This window comes from Terrapene carolina, unplaced genomic scaffold, assembly GCF_002925995.2.
Source record: "Terrapene carolina triunguis isolate 2854851 unplaced genomic scaffold, T_m_triunguis-2.0 Scaffold66, whole genome shotgun sequence".
In the NCBI taxonomy this organism is placed as follows: domain Eukaryota; kingdom Metazoa; phylum Chordata; order Testudines; family Emydidae; genus Terrapene; species Terrapene triunguis.
Genome location: NW_020664417.1, coordinates 11211602 through 11234504, shown reverse-complemented (window position 1 = coordinate 11234504; position 22903 = coordinate 11211602). Strand labels below are relative to the sequence as shown.

At 40.4% G+C, this 22903-nt stretch overlaps 1 protein-coding gene across 4 annotated transcripts in view; it reads right to left on the bottom strand.

The window, feature by feature from the left end:
* The window catches only part of PCDH10 (protocadherin 10), a 36741-nt gene extending 15864 nt beyond the window's left edge, over nt 1-20877 (bottom strand). For 2 of the 4 annotated variants that reach the window (XM_024203875.3, XM_024203872.3), the window contains exons 1-4: nt 17452-20877; nt 15638-15696; nt 14921-15027; nt 5655-5960 (exon numbers count right to left, since the gene is read on the bottom strand). In XM_024203875.3, coding sequence (XP_024059643.2) covers nt 5655-5960; nt 14921-15027; nt 15638-15696; nt 17452-20046 — 3067 coding nt within the window. In that variant the 5' untranslated portion in view covers nt 20047-20877. Of the gene's footprint in view, nt 1-3163; nt 3197-5654; nt 5961-14920; nt 15028-15637; nt 15697-17451 lie in introns of all 4 variants that reach the window. The other 2 variants (XM_024203873.3, XM_024203874.3) reach the window with 2 other exon arrangements.
* Nucleotides 20878-22903: the final 2026 nt, after the last annotated feature.

Here is a 22903-nt window from a genome sequence, read left to right as displayed (position 1 = left end):
CGCCCCCCACTGGCCGTGGTTCGCCGTCCCGGGCCAATGGGGGCAGCAGGAAGCGGCGCGGGCGAGGGATGTGTTGGCTGCGGCTTCCCGCCGTCCCCATTGGCCCGGGACGGCGAACCGCGGCCAGTGGGGGCCGCGATCGGCCAAACCTGTCACGTCAGCAGGTAAATAAACTGGCCCTGCCCGCTAGGGTGCTTACCCTGGCGAGCCGCGTGCCAAACGTTGCCGACCCCTGGTCTAATCCCTTTGGTCTAGAAGCCCCAATGAGGATTGGGGCCCCATTGTGCTGGGTGCTGTACAGATATGTAGTGGGACACAGTCCTGGCCCAAGGAGATTAGACCACAAAAACAACAAACATCTATTAGCAGAAGAAGAACAAAGGTTTAGAATTAGAGCTGGGGGGAAAATGCAATTCTCCCCATCCCAATATTCATTCAAATTTTTAAATGAATTTGCTCTAGCCCATGTTCAGGATTTGATTTCTGTGACCCTTCACATGATCAAGTTTTAATAGGAAAGATGTTTGCAGAAAGTCAGTTTCAAGTCTATGCCTGACTACTTGGGGAAAATGAATTTTTAAATTTGCATGCACAAGTATTCAATTTAGTAAAGCTTGTGCATTCATCCAATCAGAAATGAGTAAAGGGCCCTGTGATTTATTGCCTGAGTCACAACTAAACAGCACAGCGTGAATTTCAAATATTTATGATAAATCTACACAGTGAAAATTTTGAAAAGATATTAATCAAATAACCTAGTATAACAAAGGAATTTGAGGATATCCTGATCTGCTCATGGATGTTCCATTAGCATAAAAATAAGGTAAATTCACAGGAACATAGGAATTGCTATATTGAATAAATTCAGTGGTTCAGCTAGTCTGATGTCCTGCCTCTGACACAGGCCCGTTCCAGATGCTTTTGAGGAAGGTGAAGAAAAACCTATAATGGAATAATCTGCTCATAGGAGATGTTTCTTCTGAACCCCTTTGAAACATGAGGATTTATATCCTTTCTATATCATCATACTTTCTAATGTAATTGCTGATGTTCTCATTTATCCATACAAATGTCTGATACTACTTTTAAATTCTACAGAGTTCATGGTTTCAATTACATCTCATAACAATGAGGTTAACTGTGAATTGTATCAAAAGTAAGTCCCTTTTATGAATTTTAAATTGATTGTTTTGCAGTTCCTTTGTTGCCCCCTCATTCTCTTGTTATAAGAAAGGGTAAATGGGACTGCTTAATTTACTTTCTCTGTATCATTTATTATTCTGTATTCCTCATGTTCCCTTTCACATCTTCCCTAAACTAATCAGTACTAATCTTCACCCAGAAGTATATTCATGCCTCTAATCATTATGTTACGAGTTTTTCTGTGTTTGGTTTTTGTGTGTTATTTTTCAATTGGAGTGACCAGAACTGAACACAGCAATAAGGTGAGAGGGTATGATGAATTTACATAATGGCATTATAATATTTTCAGTATATTTTCTATTTCATTATTTGTACAACGTAGCATTTTCTTTACTGTTTTAACTACCAGTGCACATGAACCAGATACTTTTCATTACATTGTCCTCAGTGATATTAAAGTCTTTTTTTCTCAGTGGTAACAGTTAATTTATAATTTATAAAGGTACAATAATAGTTCAAATAACTCTTTCCAGTATATATTATGTTCCCATTCCCCTAGCTTTGCTAAGTCTCTCTGAAGTTCCTCACAGTCTACTATAGCAGTGGTTCTCAAGCTTTGCAGACTACTTTACCCCTTTCAGGAGTCTGATATGTCTTGCGTACCCCAAGTTTCACGTCACTTAAAAATTACTTACTTACAAAATCAGACATAAACATACAAAACAGTTTCACAGAACACTATTACTGACAAATTACTTACCTCCTCATTTTTACCATATAATTACAAAATAAATCAAATGGAATACAAATATTGTACTTACATTTCAGCGTATAGTATGTAGAGCAGTATAAACAAGTCATTGTCTGTATGAAATTTTAGTTTGTACTGACTTCGCTAGTCCTTGTTGTAAAACTAGGCAACTATCTAGATGAATTGATGTATCTCCTGGAAAGCCTCAGCATATCCCCAGGGGTACATGTACCCCTGGTTGAGAAACACTGTACTATAGTATTGACTAACCAAAATAATTTACTGTCATCTGCAAATTTCCCCCCCTCACTTTTCATCCCTTTTTCCACCTCATTAAATATATTAAGCAGTATGGGTCCCTGTACAGGCCCTTGTGGAACCTGATTGTTAACCTTCTGTTGGTGCTGAAAACAATCCATTTATTCCTAATAATTTTCTGTCTCTTAGATAGTTTCGAATGTGTGATAATACTTTACCTCTAACCCTGTGACTATGCTTAGTCACTTTAATAGCCTCTTATAATTTGTCTGAACATTCAAAAAGCTTTTGACAAAGTTCATCATATCAACCAATTCTTTTTTACCCACCATTGCTTAAACATCCTCAAAGAATTCTAATAGATTGAAGAGGCAGGATTTTCTTTTACAGAAGACATGCTGGTTTGTTCCTAATATATTATATTCATAATTGTATATATTTTTAAAACTCCATCTTTCATTACCACTTCAGCCATATACCTGGTACTAAATTGAGAAGGCGTACTGGCCCGTAATTTTCAGGAGCATGCTTAGTGTCTTTTAAAAAACAACAACACTTTTTATTAAGGCATACTTACAATAAAACATTAACATATTACTTTGTATATTACTTATTCAGGATCATATTAGTATTGAAAGAACTTGACTAAAGATTCTGGCTTGCTGGCTGGGGACCCCTTCTCCAATGAAAGGTACTATATTTTCCACCTATTAGACACCCCCCACAATAGCTTAATTTGGTAAAAATTCTGCCATTTCATTCTAAACTTCCTTCAGAACTCTTGATGAATACCATCTGGTGCTAGTGACTTGTTTCTCTTTAATGTATCCATTTATTCAGTCCCCTCATCTTTTCACACCTCAGTTTCATTTTCCTCATCTTTACTTGAAAAAAAATTGGTCTGGGGTAGGTAGCTTCCCTAACACTCTTTTTGTAAAGACCAATGAAAATATACTGTTTAGCTTCTCTGTGATATCTTTACCCTCAATAATTGCAGATCAACAGACCTACCTGTTCTCTCACAGGCTTCCTACCTCTGACATACTAAAAAAAATAAAAAAAAAAAGTGTATTAGTTTTCAGATCTTTGGCTATTTGTTCTAAAAAGACCCTCTTATCTCTCCTAATTTCAATCTTACAATTTATCTGTTTTAATTTATGATTCTTCCTACTGGGTTTACTTAAGCTAAGTATTTTTTAAATTGTACCTATTTATCTCAAGTAACCCTCTTCTCTCTTGCAGTTTAACCATATGTTTTCTTTTTTCTTACCTTCCTGCTTTCTTTTAACTTAGGGTTTTTCATATGTGCTATGATTCTGGTATGGTGTGCTTAAATAGATTTTATTTTCCTCACTTGAGGGCCCTTTTAGACTAGCTTCTTTAAAAAAAAAAAAATCACCCTTTCTAAAATTTATTATCACCATACCACTTTTTGGTGCAATTCCTCCCAGGAGGATATTAAACTTAATTATATTGTGGTCACTATTAATTAGTGGCTCAACTATAGTTATTTCCTGAACTGGAGAATGCATCTCCTGTGCATTCCTTAACACTAAATTGAGACTAGCCTCTTCTCTTTTCTTGTTCAATGAATAAATTATTCATTGTGAATAATCTGCTCAGCTCTACAGTGTAATAGGTTCACTTTCTTTTCTTTGTTCTTTTATTATTTGCTATACATTTTAAAATCTAAAATTGTGCTAATGAAAACATTTAATATGGGAAAATAGAAGACAGAAATATTAATTTAGATTTTTTGTAGGTTTGTATTGGAAGTCCAGTGCAATTCAGAGTCCAGATTTAATTTTGCTGAATCTGGTTCACAACATATCACTCACTCCTTCCAATGTTGCCTCAACTATTTTATTTTCTCATGTCATAGTTTGTGAGGAAAATAAAGTATAAACTATGGGACAATATGCTTACAGACTGACAAGCTGAATAGTTTATATTAACTGCACACAAGTTTAGTTTTTAAACTAACAGGAAAAGGCACATTTACTTTAAAATAATCAACCTCCAAAACATAGAACAATTAAACAGAAGCATCAGTTTGGCATCGTTATGGATAATCCTCACTATAACAAATGTATGTATCTAAACTGAACAAAAACAGAGACATTGTCATAATGAGGCTGGAAGTGCTATAAAATCCAAACATTTTAGTTGAAATTATGAAGATGAAATTAATAATGCATGGCAAGAATGTGCCCTAATACTAAAAGACACTTTTGGAAGACTGGATGGTTATGGGGGATTGGTAATGAAAAACAGAAGAGTTCACTACAAGGTCAACTGTTCACATTTGACCTTTGTCAGAAGAGTATAGGAGACATAGCTAGCCGATGGCTGTGTTTTTGGCCTATGTGAAATGAGATGCTTGCCTCAGGCCAGTTCCTTATAAGTGAGTGTGCACATCACAAAACTAATAATTTTCCAACCTTTTTCATAGTTTCAACAGAAAATCCAAGGACTGAATGGGTAAGAAGACTGAACTACCCTCAAACTTTGAAAGGTACCCTCACGCTATCAGGACAGAGCTGAGGGAGATCAGAGAAACAAGCACCATTGCTGTCCATGCTGAACCTTTCTGGAGACAGACTTCAGTTTCCAGGGCTCTCGGTGCAGCACCTGTCACAACTACTGAATTCATATGAAATTTAAAAATTAAATAAAAAGCCAACTCCAGAGAAACATTCCTCACCTCACCTACTGTCCTAAGGGACTGCTGATGCTCTAAGAATGATCACTGGTATAACACTGCCTCCTTGGCTCCAGTCACACAGACTAAATGAGCATCATAAACTCTTCAAGTCAAGGGAGCTCTTGTAGTGTCTTAATAAAATAAAATGGGCTAGTAAATATAGTGGTAAAACATATTAGACCAAAGTATGATTTTAGTGTACACCTTTTAGCTCCGAATCCAAAACGCATAATTAACTATCTTTCCTATGTCTACACACTGTCTTTTTTGTCACCCAACCACAATGATGACTATAAAAGAGGTAAGAATTCAGAACAAGATAGAAAGCATTGAGCAGAATACACAAGTTTATATCTTGTAGGATGACCAAGAAAGTAAAAGATAGTGAGAACAGTGTGTAAAAAAAAAAAAAAAAAAGACTCATCTGCTGCCTTCCAAACCCTGCCTCACGTTAGCAATGTAGGTATGATACCAGCACTGCTTGATGAACAATGTTCAGTATCAATAAGAAAATGAGGCACCTGGAGCAGTTAAAATGTAAAGAAAAATTTAGCTTGCCATCACCTTATACTGTTTTTGCTGCTAGCAACAGTGACCTACTATCATGACACAAAGTCTTTTCTTTTTTAAGTAGATTCAACAATGTCCTTTTCAGTGGTATCTGAATCCAAGAGCAGTAATTTTTTTTCTCATTGCCTCCAATACTCTGACTGTACTATTCATAGTAAGGATAGCAGAGAGCCAAGTTTTATTCCCGCAAAGGGAACATTTTCACGCAGCCTTTTGAATAGTACTTACTCAAATATGGTGGTTTGTAAGGCGCTCGTGTATTAGTCAGCAGTCCATCCAACTCCTTCCTCTCCAGAGTATTGTGAAGGGCCTTCTCCTTGCCGAAGGTGGAAAAGGACCTCTCTGTTCCAGGCTGGGCTTCTGGTGTTTCAAACACTTCAGTGTCTGGAACAGAGTCCATACCGGGCACATGCAGATTGCTGCGATAATCTGCAGCCTGGCGTCCATCGGATGCGACAAAGGAGGGCATCCAGCACCGATCCGAGTGGCCCAGCGCTTTACATTCCTCTGTGCAATTGGAGAAGAGATCCATGCCTGCAAGCAGGAAAGAGAAAGAAACTGTAGATATAAGCTTCAGCATCATGACAAGCTGCTGACAGATGAGAAAGAACATGGTGGGTGAAAAGAGAGATAGGAAGAGAAATCTTACTAGAACTCTTTCCACTGCCTTCATTCCACCAACAAAAGATCTGATCATTTTGGTCTTCACCAGTCAATGCCACCATTTACAAAGAGAGGTACTGCCAGACTGTCACAGTGTGCAAAACAATCATGAGAAGAAGTGTGATGATGATTCACTTCTCAGAATCTCTTGTGAACCTTACTTCCTAGAACCCATTCAGGTACAAGGCTAACTCAACTTACAGGTGATGGCAGCAGATCATCGCTTGTTAATACTTAATAAGGTACAAATGGGAAAAAAATTGGTGAACATGGATCTTACAAAAAGAACGAAATTTCAGTAATAAGAAATCTGAGAATTCACTTTTGAAAACTAAATACTAATGACTCCTATAAAGCAATTGTTTGTGTGTATATGAATGTATATAGACAGAGACTATGAATTACTAAAAGCAGTTCTGACAAAACAGGTGAATGTACGTAGCAATCGAGTGTGCGAGGAAAATGATTTACTAAGACCATCCTTTTAATTAATTCTTCAGAGTTAGTTATCATTGCCACCATAGTAGTTCTTACCATCATCAAGCCACTCTAGTGACTGGAGAGAGTCCCATAGTAAATTACAGTAATTAGTGGCACGAAGGTAGCTGTAGTCCGATGTGACATGGCTGCAGATACTATTGACAAATGTGTTAATGCTCACTATATCAGCAAACACTTGTCTCCACCAACTGAAAACTGTTTGCTTACAAATCCTTTAAAGCTATTAAGATTTCAATGACAAGCAATACTTCCATTGACTACCTTCAGACTGGTATTTCAACTGAATATTTCCTGACTCTAATTCCTTAAATTGTTGGCTTAAATTTCTTGAGGGAGGAGTAGTGTCTGAAGTCTTTGGAGTAAAATGGAATAAATACTATTGTCTCAGATTGATATTCAACAGCATAAAGAAAGAGCACAATCATAGCGAGGTATTTTTTTCCCTTTATTTGTAGAGTAAACTGAATGTTTTGGAATATATATGTGTCAAAAATGAACAAGATCAGTTATAAATATTGTATTTACAACCAGTGCATTAGAATTACAAAAAAGTGTCATAACTCACTGAAAGAGAACTAGGAAAAAATCTGAACACCTACAACAAGATTCATGTAATGTAGCTTATTCACCAGTCTACACCATAAAGAACTTGATAAGCTTGATCTTCTGGGTGAGGATTAGTATTTAAAATTCTGCCACAGTTCTGCATTGCAATTTGATTTATATTAGTAATAGTTATGTGTTATCTCTCACTGTGAAAAACAATTTTTCAGCAAATAAGAATCTCCTTTGAGTTATCAACAAGTGCTTGAGAACAGAGGGCAATCATTTAGATAAATGATAAAAAGAAGAAGCTTTCATCACAGATTAATCTCACTTCATAATGACTTTTTTATTTTAAATTAAGCTATGTATGTTACTAAGTCCAGCTTCGATTATAACCTTCCATTGATAATTGGTAAGCAGAAGTCTGGAAATAAATTACTGATCAGTGAGCTGTTGAGGAATGCAAACGTGAACTGCAGTTGGAATTAAGGAAACAGACAGGGAACAACATGCAAGACCTACAAATTGTTCATGAGGTAGCTGGCTAGTTTAGTTCTTGATATCATAATGGTAGCATCTACTACAAAAAAGGATGATAAATAAAACAGAGAAAGAAAGGTTTACCCATGTACATTCTACGAAGAGGTGGCCATACACCATCACTACTAACATTAGTATTAGAACAATTCCAATATATTTTTTCTATGCAGAGTAAGGCATTCTTTATATTTTGAGGATTCTTGCAAATCAGAAGGTAGAGGCAACGCTTAATACAAACTGATATACTCTGTTTTCAGATTTCCTAATTTAAGTCAAATGTAAATAATCTCCATATATTTTGTAGGAAAATTATTACAAATTACATTTCACTAATATTACCTCAGTGACCAAATTCATTCAATGTCTTCTGAAACTGAACGGTGATGGGAAAGGGAAAGAAAAGCTTGAGGATAAGCATTGAACTGTTGTTTGTTTGTTTGTTTTGCCAGTGGGAAGAGACAGCTTTAGATATTTATTCAAGGGCAGACCTTTTTATTTAACTTCTCCCTAGGTTTATTTTTCTCCTGGAAAATTACCTGCTATATTACTATTTTGGTTTTATATCAGCTCCTAAAGCAGAAAATTCTGTCTATCCACCTATTACTTCTTAGTTTCCTTTGATTTCTGCTTGCCAACAGCAGTGCATTGAACAGTTTTATATAACAGCTTATTATAGGACCTGAAAATGATGTTATAGCCACTACAAATCAACATTTTAATAAATGAAGAAATGAAAACAGGGAGCTCTGAAATGTATATTGTATGTTCCAAATCTGATTTATCTTGAAGGAAAGGGAAGGTACCAGAAGATGATTTAAGAATCAAGATTTAGCTACTAATATCCCTGGCTGTAATAGACAGCCAGAATTCAAGTGCGTATATAGGTGGGTGGCTGGGGGAGAAAGTGTCCAGGGATGACTGCTCCCACTTCTCAGTGGCTACATTCCCACAGACTTTAACAGGTGCAGAATCAGGCCCTTAGATATTAATATATTTACAGCACAGTAAATTCAAATTAGCATTCTAGTTTTGAAATCTCATGGGTACCTATACTCAATTTTATTAACTATGATATAATAGCTAGATATTTGTCCTTTTTAATTATGGTATAATGGGATGACATTCTCGCAAATCATTTCTAACTGAAAGTATTCAATGTGCAAACCAACAGAGAAAGGAAAATGATTGTCTATTTTTCTGTTTTGAAGAAAGGACGCTATATCACAGAAAGTGAAATAAAGCATCCGGCACAGGACTCCTTCATAAACCAAACATGATATTTGTGATTTATAACACACACAAAAAAGTTCAGGCTTTATAACACTTCCATTGTATCTCCTTCATATATCCGCCAGATGTACAGTCTTTCTGGACTAAACTATCCATCATAATTGTAAATCCACAGTGAAGAAATATTTCATACTATAATTGAATTGAAAAATATAAAGTCTTATGTACCAGATAAACTGAGATTTTAAAGGTGAGAATAAATTCAATATCTACAACAAAAGAATATAAATATCTGGCACAGAGTTCTCAAATAACAATACATGATAAACACTGCAATTTAATATATGCATGAAAAAAGACCAGGAGATCATTCCTTACTCTGTAATCCAGTTATTGGCTAGGTCACGGGACAGTGAACAATTTCACATGCCACATGGCCTGACATATTTAGGATGGCCAACGGAGATAGGGGTTGAGGGCAGAGTTTTAACGCTAACTCTCATTCCTGGATTTGGTTGGTTTGGACCAGATTCTTAATGTAGTTGATTCTGTAAACTATCTCTTTTATCCCAATTTTAAAAAGACAAAACCAAAAATGTCTATGAATATGTATGTTAGTTGGCATGACAGACTCTCTTTAGATCAAAGAGATATTTAGGCAATTTTTGAGATTCATTTTTTAAATAACTTATTTTTTTAAATGTAATTAAAGAAAAATGATCCACATGCCAAACCTTCAGAGTAATGAATGAATATATTCAAACATATTGATGTTTATTATGTAATAAAAATAGCAAATACTGATAAAGTGTTAACAAAGCAACTGTTCTTTTTGGGGGGGGGTGTTATTTTCTATGGCATCATTTTTTATTAATAATGAAAGGATATTAGCAATTTCTTCTGTTATGAAGATAACCTTCACAAGACAATTGATGTACTGCCCCGCATAAAACTGTCTCCATCCTCACAACAGCATGAATAAAGACTTAAACATCCCCAAGATTCAGTTCTTTCAAATAATAACTTCAAAGCCTAATCTGGATCACTGAAATGCAAACATCGTTAAGAATTCAAGAATCCTGCCCCCCCCCACCCTCCAAGGGTGCGGGGGAAACTCGGCTAGAGTCAAAGAACTTTTCTACACCACTTTATGTTCACCCCCATGGTTTTTTTGCCCAGATGATCTTCAGAACAGTATTTAATTGTTATATTGGAAAGGAATAGTGATTTTTTTCTGTCCTTTCACTGTTGGAATTTCTTCTCTTTATTTCTCAATCTGTTTTCCCCATGCCAGTTACAATATGGTGCTGTTCCTACATCCCACAGGATAGACACATTGGCTCGTGCTAGAGCTGTTGCACAAATCACTTAATATGAGGGTTTGGAATGGCACAATTGGCACCTTAAACTCCTAGAAACTCACCAGATGTCTTTGTAATGTTCAGTCTCTTACAGATATAGGCGTGGTCTACACTACAGAGTTAGGTCAATGGAAGGCAGCTTACATTGACCTAACTCTGTAAGCGACTACACTAAAATGTAACTCCCACCAGTGTAACTTGCCCTCTACACTGGCTTAATCATTGCATCTCCAGGAGAGGCATCATGCTTAAGTCGATGTAGTTAGGTCAACACGGTGTCAGTATAGATACTGTGTTGCTTATATCGACTACTGCTGCCTTTCAGAAACCATCCCACAATGTCCCACGCTGGCAGTTAAATCAGTGCAAACACTCCTGGGGAGGATGCACACCACTGACATAAGGAGCATAGTGTGGATGCGTAAAACTGAATCAATTATTGTGGTGGCTGTATGTCGACGTAACTTAGGTCGACTTAATTTTGTAGTGTACACTTGCCCATAGTGAGAGGAAGACTAATTTTAGATCTTAGCCTTGTGATCTCTGATACTGCATGTTTGAATAGTTTGCAGAATAGGTAGATGTACCTAATGGAACAATGTGGGTGTATCGTTGTATCTACAACGTTTCATATACATGCAAATATATCTACCTGCAAATATATCTGTCTAATTATGCTACAAAACTAATTCCAAAAAATGTGTTATGTAAAACTAATGATATACAGAATTCAGCAGATCCCAAGCAAAAATGTAGTGTTTAAAAGCCATTATCGTCAGATGGTTACTTGGTGACCAGCTATATGAAATGAACTGGCAGCATCGTGCCAAGTCCTTGTGGACAGGTGTCTACATTATAAAACTTAAACACACACACACACACACATATATATATATATACAGAGCAGTAAATGGCATCTATGTTGGCAATCTCAAAAGAGAGGCCAAGAACATAATTAGGTGTGGAGAACAAATTAATTTCATTCTTTAAAGAGATTTCTCTAGAATATGATTGATACACATTTAGGGGTTGATGTGGGGAAGCTAGAACTGTCACTGCTCTAGCTGTATCTGTTCTACAGATAAATAAGGACTTTTCTCTCCAAGACTCTAAGTCAGAGAGAAAGGATGTCCAATAGTTAGGTTCCTAGATACGTTTGAAAATCCTGCTATAAGTGACTTTCCCAAGATCATACAGGTAGTTTGTGGCAGAGCAAGGAACAGGTTCTCCTGAGACCCAGGCTAGTACCCTAACTCCCACTGATTTCAATGGTAGTGCCTGAATTCCCCAACTGTGAAGTGGGACTAATAGTACTTCTGTACCTCACAGGGGTCTTGGGAAAATAAATACATTGAAGATTGTGAGGTATTCAGCTGCTACAGTACTGGGGACCATATAAGTATCTAAGATAGATGGACAGAATCAAGCACCTTTCACATACACTAAATTCAATCAATATTAAGAAAATATGAATTTTTAAAAAATGAGTCAGATTCTTGGTTCAGTCACTGGAGCTGCAGTTTACACCAACAAAGGATCTGGCCTATAATATTTCAAAGGATTGTAACATCTTACTTCAATATACCTCCTAAGCAGTTGTGCATGGTGGAACTATCACACAGTGAAAGACTCCCATTATGCATATGTATCTGTGACATGGTTCACAATTATTAAACCACTACCTCTTCCACAGTCACTTTGACCAGGCACTGGACTACTACAGGACAACTGGTAACAGCAGGAACAGTCACACAGTATGTAAAGTGAAGTGCAAAATGCCTTTCCAAGCAAAGCCAGCTTCAGTGTGAAAATGACTAGGAGTGTATTTAATTTTGCTGTAGGAACCATTTATCAAGTATTTCTGGACATGAATATGATGCTATTCTCTGGCAGGTACTATCTTGAGAAGAAGAGAGACAGATGATAAAATGATGATGAGGAAGAAAAAAACAAAATATAAAGAAAGGCAAAAGAGAAGAAAGCAAAAGGAAACAAATATAGAGCTAGAGGAAGAAAAAAGACAAATGCAAAGGAAGGACAGTAGATAATAGCATATAAGCAGAAAGGCTGAAAAAAAGCAGCATAAGGGGATAAGAGAGCACAGTTGGGCTGCACGTATATAATTTTTCACTGAGATGATGTTGCTCATCATTATGTGTTTGTTTTTGCTAGCCTTGCTGTGGACCAATGTGTTTTCGATGCTAATTTGGAAAGAATTGAAAATCGAAGAGCTACATTTAAAATTAATTGAGAAGCAATGTCCTCAGACATCATATTCCCTCAAATCATTGAAATTCAAACAATATTTACTCTCATCCTTTCATATAATTCATTAAGAAGTACTGAAAGTGTATAAGTAAAAGTTTAATACTGAACTCCTTCTCTGTATCATCACTGGTGCCGATGTCTGTGTAATGACAGCAAGATTCAGCCCAGGATTTATATTAGACTTTACTACATGCATCCAATAGATCCAAAACACCCTCTAGAAATTTCCAGTATAGCTTGTAAATACATATTTACAACCTATTTTGTAAAAATCTTTATGCAAAATAATTACCCTAAATGCACAATAGTAGTTCATCAAAATTGGATGTTGAATTTTATATGTTTGTGTTTTCAGTTTGTGATATTAATTCTGATTAGACAGAAAGTTTATTGTCAAATTTCATTTGTTCATGTCAAATCTCTGTTTTAATTGCATGAGCCCATAAATCATATTAAACTATTATTTTAACACAAATTAAATGTCTTTAAAAGAGCAAAATAGATTTTTTTTCTTCATTCTAAAACAAAAGCAACAAAAAGAATTGGCTCAGTCTGAAAACTGGTGCCAAGTTTGAGAATGGCTTCAATATTCATGTCTGAATTATAATACTTTTAAAAAGAGGAGGGGGTGGGGGAAGCAGAAACATAACTATAGTAACAACACTGGATGATTCCAAAATAAAATAGCTTTTGGCTGATGTGCAACTATGTGATTATATTCCTACCATCAGTCTTTCAAATCCAGCCCCTTATGCAGCTGTTTATTCTTTTCTCTCCTGTTTGGTTATTATCGTTCATTATGCTGAGGGACTAAACTGATTGAAATGTTCATCGAGATGAGTGCTGCAGTAAAACATGTAAAAAAAAATGAAATGCAGCTAAGTTAAAAAAACAGAGGGAGAGGGGCGGGAGGAGTGGGAGCTTTTTATAACTCTCTAGCACTGATTACTGCTGCATCAGAAACTGTGTGAAAGAATGGGTGGGGGAAGGCTAAATGCACTGCTTTTTAAGACAACAATAAATCATACGCCATATATAGGCCAAAAATGAAAGGGGGCTCTGTGTTCAGATGTAAACTTCTGGCAAGACCTGGTTTGTTGTCAGGTTCCCAGACACAAAATAGACACTCTGTTCAACTAGCGGGAAGCCCAGCAAGGAGCGGGGAGCTCCGGAGACTCTTGGCTCTTCTCAAGTCTCATTAGGTCTGCATATTAATGACTTGCAGCAATATAAAGGGGCCCTTGAGTGTCCTGTTTTCCCCTGGTGCCTGGGTTTCCCATGGCAAAGAAGACAGTGGCAGGAGCATGAGAAGACACAGCATGTTAGCAGAGCAGGGAACTGTAGCAGCCACAACTCCTGGGCAAGATGGGAAAATGACCAGCATTTCTCTTTGATGCTTCTGGGAATGCTGGTCTGAGATCAGTAAGAAGGGGATAAGAGGAGGGAAGTGAAGGAGTATGGAATCACCTTTCATAAAACACTTGCAGCAAATGCCTAGGCAGAAGGAGAAATAAGTTATAACTAATCTGAGGTTCCCACATTCACTGTTTACCTGAATTATTAGCTGAGTGTACTGTGTGTGTGTGTGTGTGTGTGTGTGTGTGTGTGTGTGTGTGTTACAGCCAAATACACAGAGCCTATCTTTCAAAAAGAATTTACACTAATATGAGAGCAAAGAGAGAACAACATACATGCAGAAATAATTCCACTGTTTAAACACATCTATTTGTTTTAAATCATGATATGATAGTATTTTTAAACATTTTTTTCTTTCATTGGGACTGAAGGGATGACCATTGTATACCTTATACTCATTAACAAGGACATCACTATATTATATAGTCACTTTATTTGAATTACAAATCAAGCCTCAGAAAGTTTGAAAGTATTACTCATTACATATTCAAAGCACTCTATGTAGCTCCACCGATCCCAGCAAAAATCCTCACAATCTGGCTGTCGTTCAATCAGAGAGTTCAGTCTTTCCCTTGGGAACTCCCACTATGCTTCACACTACCATGCCAGCTAAAGTCACTACTAACCAAAGTTGCCTAATGCTCTGAAATCCCTCAAATTGGCTGTTGAAAAATCTGTGGTCTGCTATAAAAATATACCAACAACTTTGCTTTAATGTGCAGGAAGAGCCATGGATACAGAACAACATGCAGAAAACAGCTATACTTCTCAAAAGCTAGTCAGAGTTGAGAAACAATCTCTTGACTATCTCAGTATACCATCAAGTTGACCGTAAATTCATCCATCCATACATTATATACATATGCTGTACCTATAAACACTCATGTTATATTATTTATAACCACATAATTGCCCTTTCTGGGTCTCTTATTAAAAGATCAAATATTTAGATTCCGTTATCGGACTTACCAGAGGATTGACCTCGATTAGTGGCATCATGATCACTGTCTCCTTGCTCGCTGTCTCCATGACCACTGTCCTTAGAGCTTACTATGTCTGCTTCCTGGAATGCAGAACTAGAATCATCAAAAATCTTATTAGAATAAACATGAAGAGGGACTCATAAAACATTCTTCTGCCATCACATGGCCACACATGGTGCTGCATTCATCCAGGCCTCCTTTCTGCAACACTATTTCTGCAGAACCAATCTGTCCATCATACACAAAACTTGTATTTTCAGGCATTATTAATCCAACTGAAATAGACAGTAGCCATTATTACACTGCCTGGGTTGTATGTAGTTGTTATAAATAATTTGGTAGCATTTGCTTAAGCTGGAAGGCTAAATTTACACTCAGATAAATCAATATTATCTGTCAGAATCTACAGAGGGACTCATAAGGATTTAAAGCACATTTTAGACGAGTACAGAATTAGAATTTGCTCTCTTTTCACCTGACTTAAAACAGATTCACAAAAGCCATAATTCAGAGATGTTTACATGGCACTGCTTATTTTATTTAATGGTAGGTCTAAATAAATTCATAATTTTAAATACATTTTGGTTGCTTAGATATTATTTTACATCTGAACTAAACACATTTCTACATCCCCACTCACACTTGCTAAAATACATCTTGGATATATTCCTACATTAAGAAAACAAGAATAAGGAGTTAATACCTGTTTACCCGTCGGGGTCTATCAACTAGATAACTGAGCTCTGCACGCTGATGTTTTGTCTAGAAAAAATAATTGGAACTTATTTTAACTCAATATTTTTACAACCAACAACATCAGAAGGCACACACGTACAGCCAGGAACACTCATCACAAAGGTACTGCTATAGGTAGGCCATAAATAATTCTTTCCTTACATTTAAGGGGCCAAACCCTGGTGGCCTTACTCATGCAAGTGGCACTACAGATCAATAAACAAGGGGTTTCCTCAGTTATTTAAGGCCAACTTCTGATCCCCTTAATCATGATGAATAGTCTCTTACACCACAATTGTAAGAAATCAATGGGGCTACCTGTGGGGTAAAGTAAAGTACCACACATTGTGAGTCAGGGGGTCCTGAGTGTATTTTTTAAATCTCCTGTATGAGAAAAAGGGAGAGTAATCATCAGAAAGATAGACTCCTGAAAAGAAAATATGGGATATCCTGTTGCCCTCAAAAGGCACCAGAAGCCACATGTCTTTACAAACATCTGATGTAGGGTCTACACTAAAGGCTAACATTTAAAATCTTGCTGAAAGATTTTAAAACAATTTTAAACAAAATATAACTCAATATCTTAACTTCCCTTGAAGTACTCAGCAAATCAGTATTAAGGAACACTGTTGTTTCTTTCAGTGGTATATCATCATAATGTACTGATCCACACAGTTAAAATACAACAGACAAAATGATTAATAGGAGAATGTTAAGTCTTGATATATGCTTTCATAGAAATTTTTTATGCAAAAGAGTACAATATAGACAACATGTTTAATGGGTGAGAGAGAATATTAAGCCTTAATGTATGCTTTCATGGAAATTCTTTTGTGATGTTTTATTTCCAAGTTCTCCTTCGGTATACAAAAGAACTGTTAAGGCAGAGTCAAAAAAAGTCAAGTAATGAACACTAATTTTCACATTAATTAAAGCTCCTGCCAAGTATAGAGATGTTCACAAACTCCAGAGGAGTTTCCCACAGCCTTAATTGTACATGCAAAGATTTCTAAAAACAAATATATATGCTTTACTTTTTTTCATTAGGAAAACTCTGAATTCATTGTGCAGATAATTTCATTAATGCCAATTGCAGTGATTTTGCCAGGAACAATGCCCAGAAGACAGCACACAGTTAAAATAAGATTGGAAACTAGTATATCATCTTATTTTAATGCAGAAAAGCTAGCAAGCTTCATTCATATTCACATGGTGTGGGAGTTTGGATGCAACAGTTTCTGAAATGCTGTCTAGTGCACAACTGATGCTTCAAATGAAAAGAAGCAACAGACTCACTTTAACATACATCACAGCTAAAACTATTATGCAGTGTCAGTCAGGTTATCTTGTTGACAGGTGATTAAAACCATGCAAATATTTATGATCAAAGAAGCATGAGGATAAGAGGCTATTATGAAGGAGGAGGGGCAAAGAAAAGCGACATTCTTCACCGGGAAAGGAAGGGCAGCAGCTTCAAGAGACTAACTGAAAGCAAAGATGGGGTTGGGAAAAGACTGCAGTGCAGCTTGACAGTGACACTGACAAGACAAGAGAGAACCGAAAGTGGTTGAGACCTGCAAGCCCTAGGGAGAGTGAGAATTAGGGACATAAGAGTATATAAGATAACAAAAGCAAGTTCATTTTTCAAAACCGTAAAATAATAACAAACAAGCAAATAATAACAAACAGCAGCACAGGGAGGTATGCACATATAATGAACGTGCACAGCTGAGGGAACATGCGGAGAGGTTGGAAAGTGTTACAATTTCCTTTCAACCTTACCTCGTTGGACAATATGCTGCCATTGGAGATGATGTCTGGTTGCTGGTCCGTGTAACCTGTCACTATGGCTCCGCAGGGGTTGTGCTCAGTGTCAGTGCTCCGAGATGGGCTGCAGGGCTTGAGGAACATCAGGTCGGTCTTGGCTGACTCCGGAGTGAGGCAGACCTGGTAGCAGTAGTTCTGGTTGTGATGGTGGGATCCGAAGCTGCCCGATTCCTCCACGGGGACCTGGGCTGGGTTACTGGGTACGTTGGAGCTCTGCACCAGCATGATGTCCGACTTGCTCAGCTTCTTCTTGCGGGCCCGGGCTTGGCGGCTGCAGCAGGGGCAGCAGCAGCAGCAGCCCAGGCAGCAGTCGCTGGCCAGGCAGGTGTAGATGTTGAGCTTCTTCTCCTTCTGGCAGCGCACGGCCAGCACGATCATGGCCAGCAGGAAAATGAACGACACGGAGCCCAGGGCGATGATCAGGATGAGGGTCAGGTCCAGCGAGGTCTCGCCCCCGGAGCGGCTGGGGCGATGCTCCCCTCCCGCCCCTCCCCCGCCGCCGCCACCCCCCGCGCCCGGGCCGCCGCCTCCCTGGCGCTCCACAGCGCTGTCCACCAGCATCACCTGGATGGCGGCGGTGGAGGAGAGCGGCGGCTGCCCGTGGTCCCGCACCTCGATCACCAGCTCGAAGGGCCGCTGGGGGTCGCGCTTGGCCGGCACCTTGCGCGCGGTGCGCAGCTCCCCGGTGCGCCAGTCCATGCGGAAGAGGCTGGCCTCGTTGCCCCGCGCGATGCTGTAGGTGAGGCGCGCGTTCTCCCCGTCGTCCGCGTCCACCGCCGCCACCCGGCTCACCAGGTAGCCGGGCTCGGCGCTGCGCGGCAGCACCTCCCGGGCCGGGGTGCCGTTGCGGCCGGGCAGGGGGCTGACGATGGCGGGCGCGTTGTCGTTCTGGTCCACCACGATGATGCTGACGGTGGCGTTGCCGGCCAGGGGCTGGGGCTCCTCGCCCGCGTCGCGCGCCTCCACCTGGAAGCTGAACTCTTTGAGCTGCTCGTAGTCGAAGGAGCGCAGGGCGTAGAGGAAGCCGTTCTCGGCGTTGATGGAGACGTAGGTGAAGACGGACATGCCCTGGATCTGGCTCTCCAGGATGGAGTAGGCGAGCTGGGCGTTGGCGCCCTGGTCCCGGTCGGTGGCGCTCACGGCGTAGATGTAGGCGCCCGGCACGTTGTTCTCGCTCACATAGACCTGGTAGAGGGGCTGGCTGAAGCGCGGCGCGTTGTCGTTCACGTCGCTCACCCGCACCTGGATGGACTTGCTGGTGCTCAGCGCCGGCTCGCCCATGTCCCGCGCCACCACCGTGAGGGTATAGGCGTCGCCGCCCGGCTGCTCGCGGTCCAGCGGCCCCTCGGTGACGATGGTGTAGTAGTTCTTGAAGGAGCTCTTGAGGCGGAAGGGCGCGTCGCCCTGTAGCAGCTCGCACTGCACCTGCCCGTTCTCCTCCGAGTCCCGGTCCGAGACGCTGAACAGGGCCACCACCGTGCCCGGCGAGGCCGCCTCGCTCACCGCCTCCTTGACGGTGGAGAAGCTGATCTCGGGCGGGTTGTCGTTGGCGTCCAGCACCCGCACCAGCACCTTGCAGTGGGCGGGCACGGCGTTGGGGCCCAGGTCCTTGGCTTGCACGTACACCTGGTACACGCTGCTCTCCTCGTAGTCCAGCTCGCCGCTCACCTCCAGCCGCCCCGTGCGCGGCGAGATGCCGAAGAGCTCCCGGGCCCGCGCCGAGATGTGGCTGCTGAAGGAGTAGATGACCTCGCCGTTCTGGCCCTCGTCCGGATCGCTGGCGTTGAGCTGCAGCACCAGGGTGCCCGGCGGCGAGTTCTCCGGCAGGGACACTGTGTAGACGGGCTGCTCGAAGGCGGGCACGTTGTCATTGGAGTCCAGCACCCTGATGGTGAGCAGGGCGGTGCCGGTGCGCTGCTGGGGTTGGCCCCCGTCCACCGCTGTCAGCACGTAGCGGTGCACCGCCTGCTGCTCGCGGTCCAGGGGCTTGTCCAGCACCAGCTCGGCGAAGCGGTTGCCGTCGCCCTGGGTCTGCACGTCCAGCGAGAAATAGCTGTTGGGGGTGATCTCGTAGGTGCGCAGCGAGTTGGTGCCCACGTCCGGGTCGAAGGCGCTCTCCAGTGGGAAGCGAGTGCCCGGCGTGGCGCTCTCGGAGATCTCCACCGTCAGGTCGGGCTGCGGGAAGGAGGGCGGATTGTCGTTGATGTCCAGCACCTCGATCTCCACCCGGAACAGCTCCAGGGGGTTCTCCAAAAAGACCTCCAGGTGCAGCTGGCAGGAGGGGGGGTTCTGCTTGCAGATCTGCTCCCGGTCGATCTTCTCGTTCACGTACAGCACCCCAGTCTCCAGGTTGAGTTCTAGGTAAGGGCTCCGAGAGTTGGGTACCGTCTGGAAGCGGCGAGCCGAAAGTTTTGTAATGTCCAAGCCCAGATCCTCGGCGATATTCCCCACGAACGTGCCATGCTCCTGCTCCTCTTGCACCGTGTAGTGAAGCTGAGAAAGGGCTCCCTCCACCATCCAGAGCAAGGCAAGGAGGAATAGCACAATCATCTCCAAATGGGGAAAGAGATCCCCCCCCAACACCACTTCCTCCTTCAGAAACCACCACCTCTTCCTCTCAAAATACTGAGGGCAGTGTGCGTGCGTGGAAGGAGGGGGCTCTGAGTGGGATTTAGATCTAGGGTTTTTTTATTATTATTATTCTTCCTTCTGCTTCATATTAGGATTTTTTTCTCCCCCATTTCCCTCCTTTTATGATTATTTCACACGCTGAGCAAACGAAGAAGATAGGCGTCCCCACCTCATCTGTGGTCTTCGAAATAAATGACCAACTAATAATACCTAGAGCTGTATGGAGATAGATATACACACAGTATACACAGTAGCCCACTCTTATTTATTCCGAGAGTCTTGGCACTGCACCGCTGCAGCGGCAGTGGAGGCAGCAGCAGCAAATCCCAAAGAGGAAATTTGTATATTTCAAGATTGTCCTCGGTTTGCCTTCCTGATGGGAGCAGGAGGGGTGGATGCTGCTGGAGGAACCGCTGGACATGCCCTCTTTAGATGCAAAAAAGGCAGAAAAAATGAAAAAAAAATTATGACCAGCAAAAGGATCTGATATCAAAAAGGCAGAGAGCAGGTTTGCCGCCCAAAACTTTCATTCCCTGAATTTCTCTGGGATTTTCTCCTTTATTATAATAATAATTATTGTTATTTTATATTTTCTTTCCTTTATTTATATTTTCTTCTTTTATTGCCATTGTTATGATGATGACCATCATTTTGCTCTTTATTGATGTGCTGATCAGTCTTTCTTCTCTTGATGCTTTTTCTTCTCACCCTCTCTCACTCTCCCGCTGTCTCTCTCGCTGCAGCTCTCCTCCTGTCCCGGCTCCAGCTCCTGTGATCTCTACTGGCAGTTTCTGAGCTCCGAGCGCTCGGCTTTTCTGTTTTTGCGCAGCGCCCTGCTCCTGCCAACCAATGAATGTGTAGCAACACCCACAGGGGCGACAGCCCATTGGATCCAGCGCACGTCAAGCAGGCTGCATCACAGGGGAGAGGGGGGGAGAATCCAGAGCTCTAGTTGGTCTGTGTGCATGGCACAGAGAGACACACAGAGAGAGAATAACCCTGCAGCTCCCGAAGCGCTTACTGGGGAATCTCTGCCTCGGAAAGTTACTATTCCCCTGCTGCAGTTACTGAATAGGGAGATCACCTATCGTCATCAATGCAAACCAAGACGACAATAATAACCAGTTTTCCCCGTGGAGGAGGAATTTCCATCAGCTACTAACTTTTTTTTTCCTATTTGGCCAGCTCTGTATCTGGCTCAATGGTAAAACAAACATTTTTAAAAATAAACAAGGGAAACTTGTGCCTTATTTTACTCTGGGCTGCCTTAAATAATTAGTTCAGTTGACAAATGAGAGAGTGCAAGTTTCCATCACACGCCTACACTTTTTGCTAGTTCATCTAATTAACACCGTCATGCATTTGGGCCAAATCCTGGCCTGATTTACACCCTCTGCAGCTTCACTGTCTGAAGTGAAAGAGATGGTGCACGATGTAAATCAAAGCAGAATGTGATAATTTGTGTGATGGAGTGGAATAAATGTCAACAATGCTTGATCTGAAATTAGTTTGTGTGTGAGGAGAAGGGGATTAGATGGGAAGAGTCAATAGAAGTTTGCTGATGAAAAATATTATTTAATAAAATGCTCTGGATACAAAGGACCATTCTTTTATCGGTGTTTACTATTGTTTCAACTTTCCTGACATGGAAAGCACTTTGATAAATGTTATTTAGTAGCTGTTTCACTATTGCAACTGTACACAATATCAATTTTTGTATCCTTTGCTGAAATACTATTTTACAACTTAAACTAGTACCCTTCAGCAACACACATTGGATAGTCTTATGCCTTGTACAACACCAGCACACTAGATGCCTTCTCTTCCCCCTTTCCCCACAGTAGTGGAAGGACAGTAGGCGTAGAAGACTGTGATAAATAAGGTCAATGGCAATTTCTGCATTGATATAAATAGGTTTTGCATTTAAAGTCAATAGGTAACACACATTTTGGAGATATGTATGTATGTGTCTACATTAAATGTAAACCATCTAGTTAAGATTTATAGATTAATTTTGGTACAAGTGTTCATAAATCTAAACTGTGGACACGTTAGTGTTCCATATAATATATCCGGTGATTTATTAAATTTAAGTTCCATTTATATAACATTCTAAACCTTATACAAATAGGATGAAATGTTCATAAATTTCACTTTTTGCTAACTGCTATTTGGTTATTGTTTATAAGGAACACCAAATATTAGGCAGAAAGAGAGACTTATTGTAAGATCAGTGATTCGTGATCACATCTTTGATCATAACTAGTAAAATAGTAGAAGGATGGCTTCCTTTGATACATTTCAACAAGCTGTCTGTTCAGATGCATTTTTCTATTGTGGAAATAGAGGAAATTACATTTCGATACAGGTTCATTTATAAAAAATCTTCTATGTATTTATAAATGTTTGTATTTATCCTTCTATCTATCTTGTTCATTCATTGCAGTCTGGTCTTCTCCTCCTTCTTCCTTCGCTTCTTTCATGTGAATGGGTCCTATCTTTGAGCAGTTAAAGCTGGGTTACCAGAAAAAATGGCTAATCCTTTTCCAGCTGCAGTAAATTTACAACCCGGCAAAGCCAAGCTAAAGCCGCTGCAGCTAAAATGATTTCAGCGTGATGTCTGGGGCTGAGAATGGAAAGACAGTTTATAAAACGACCTGTGGATCAATGAAAAGGAGATTATGGCGTATCTGAATATGAATACAGCCATCGGATCAATATATCATCCTTGTCCTCCACCCCTTTCCTTCCTTCCGTTTTTACTCCTAGGATCCGA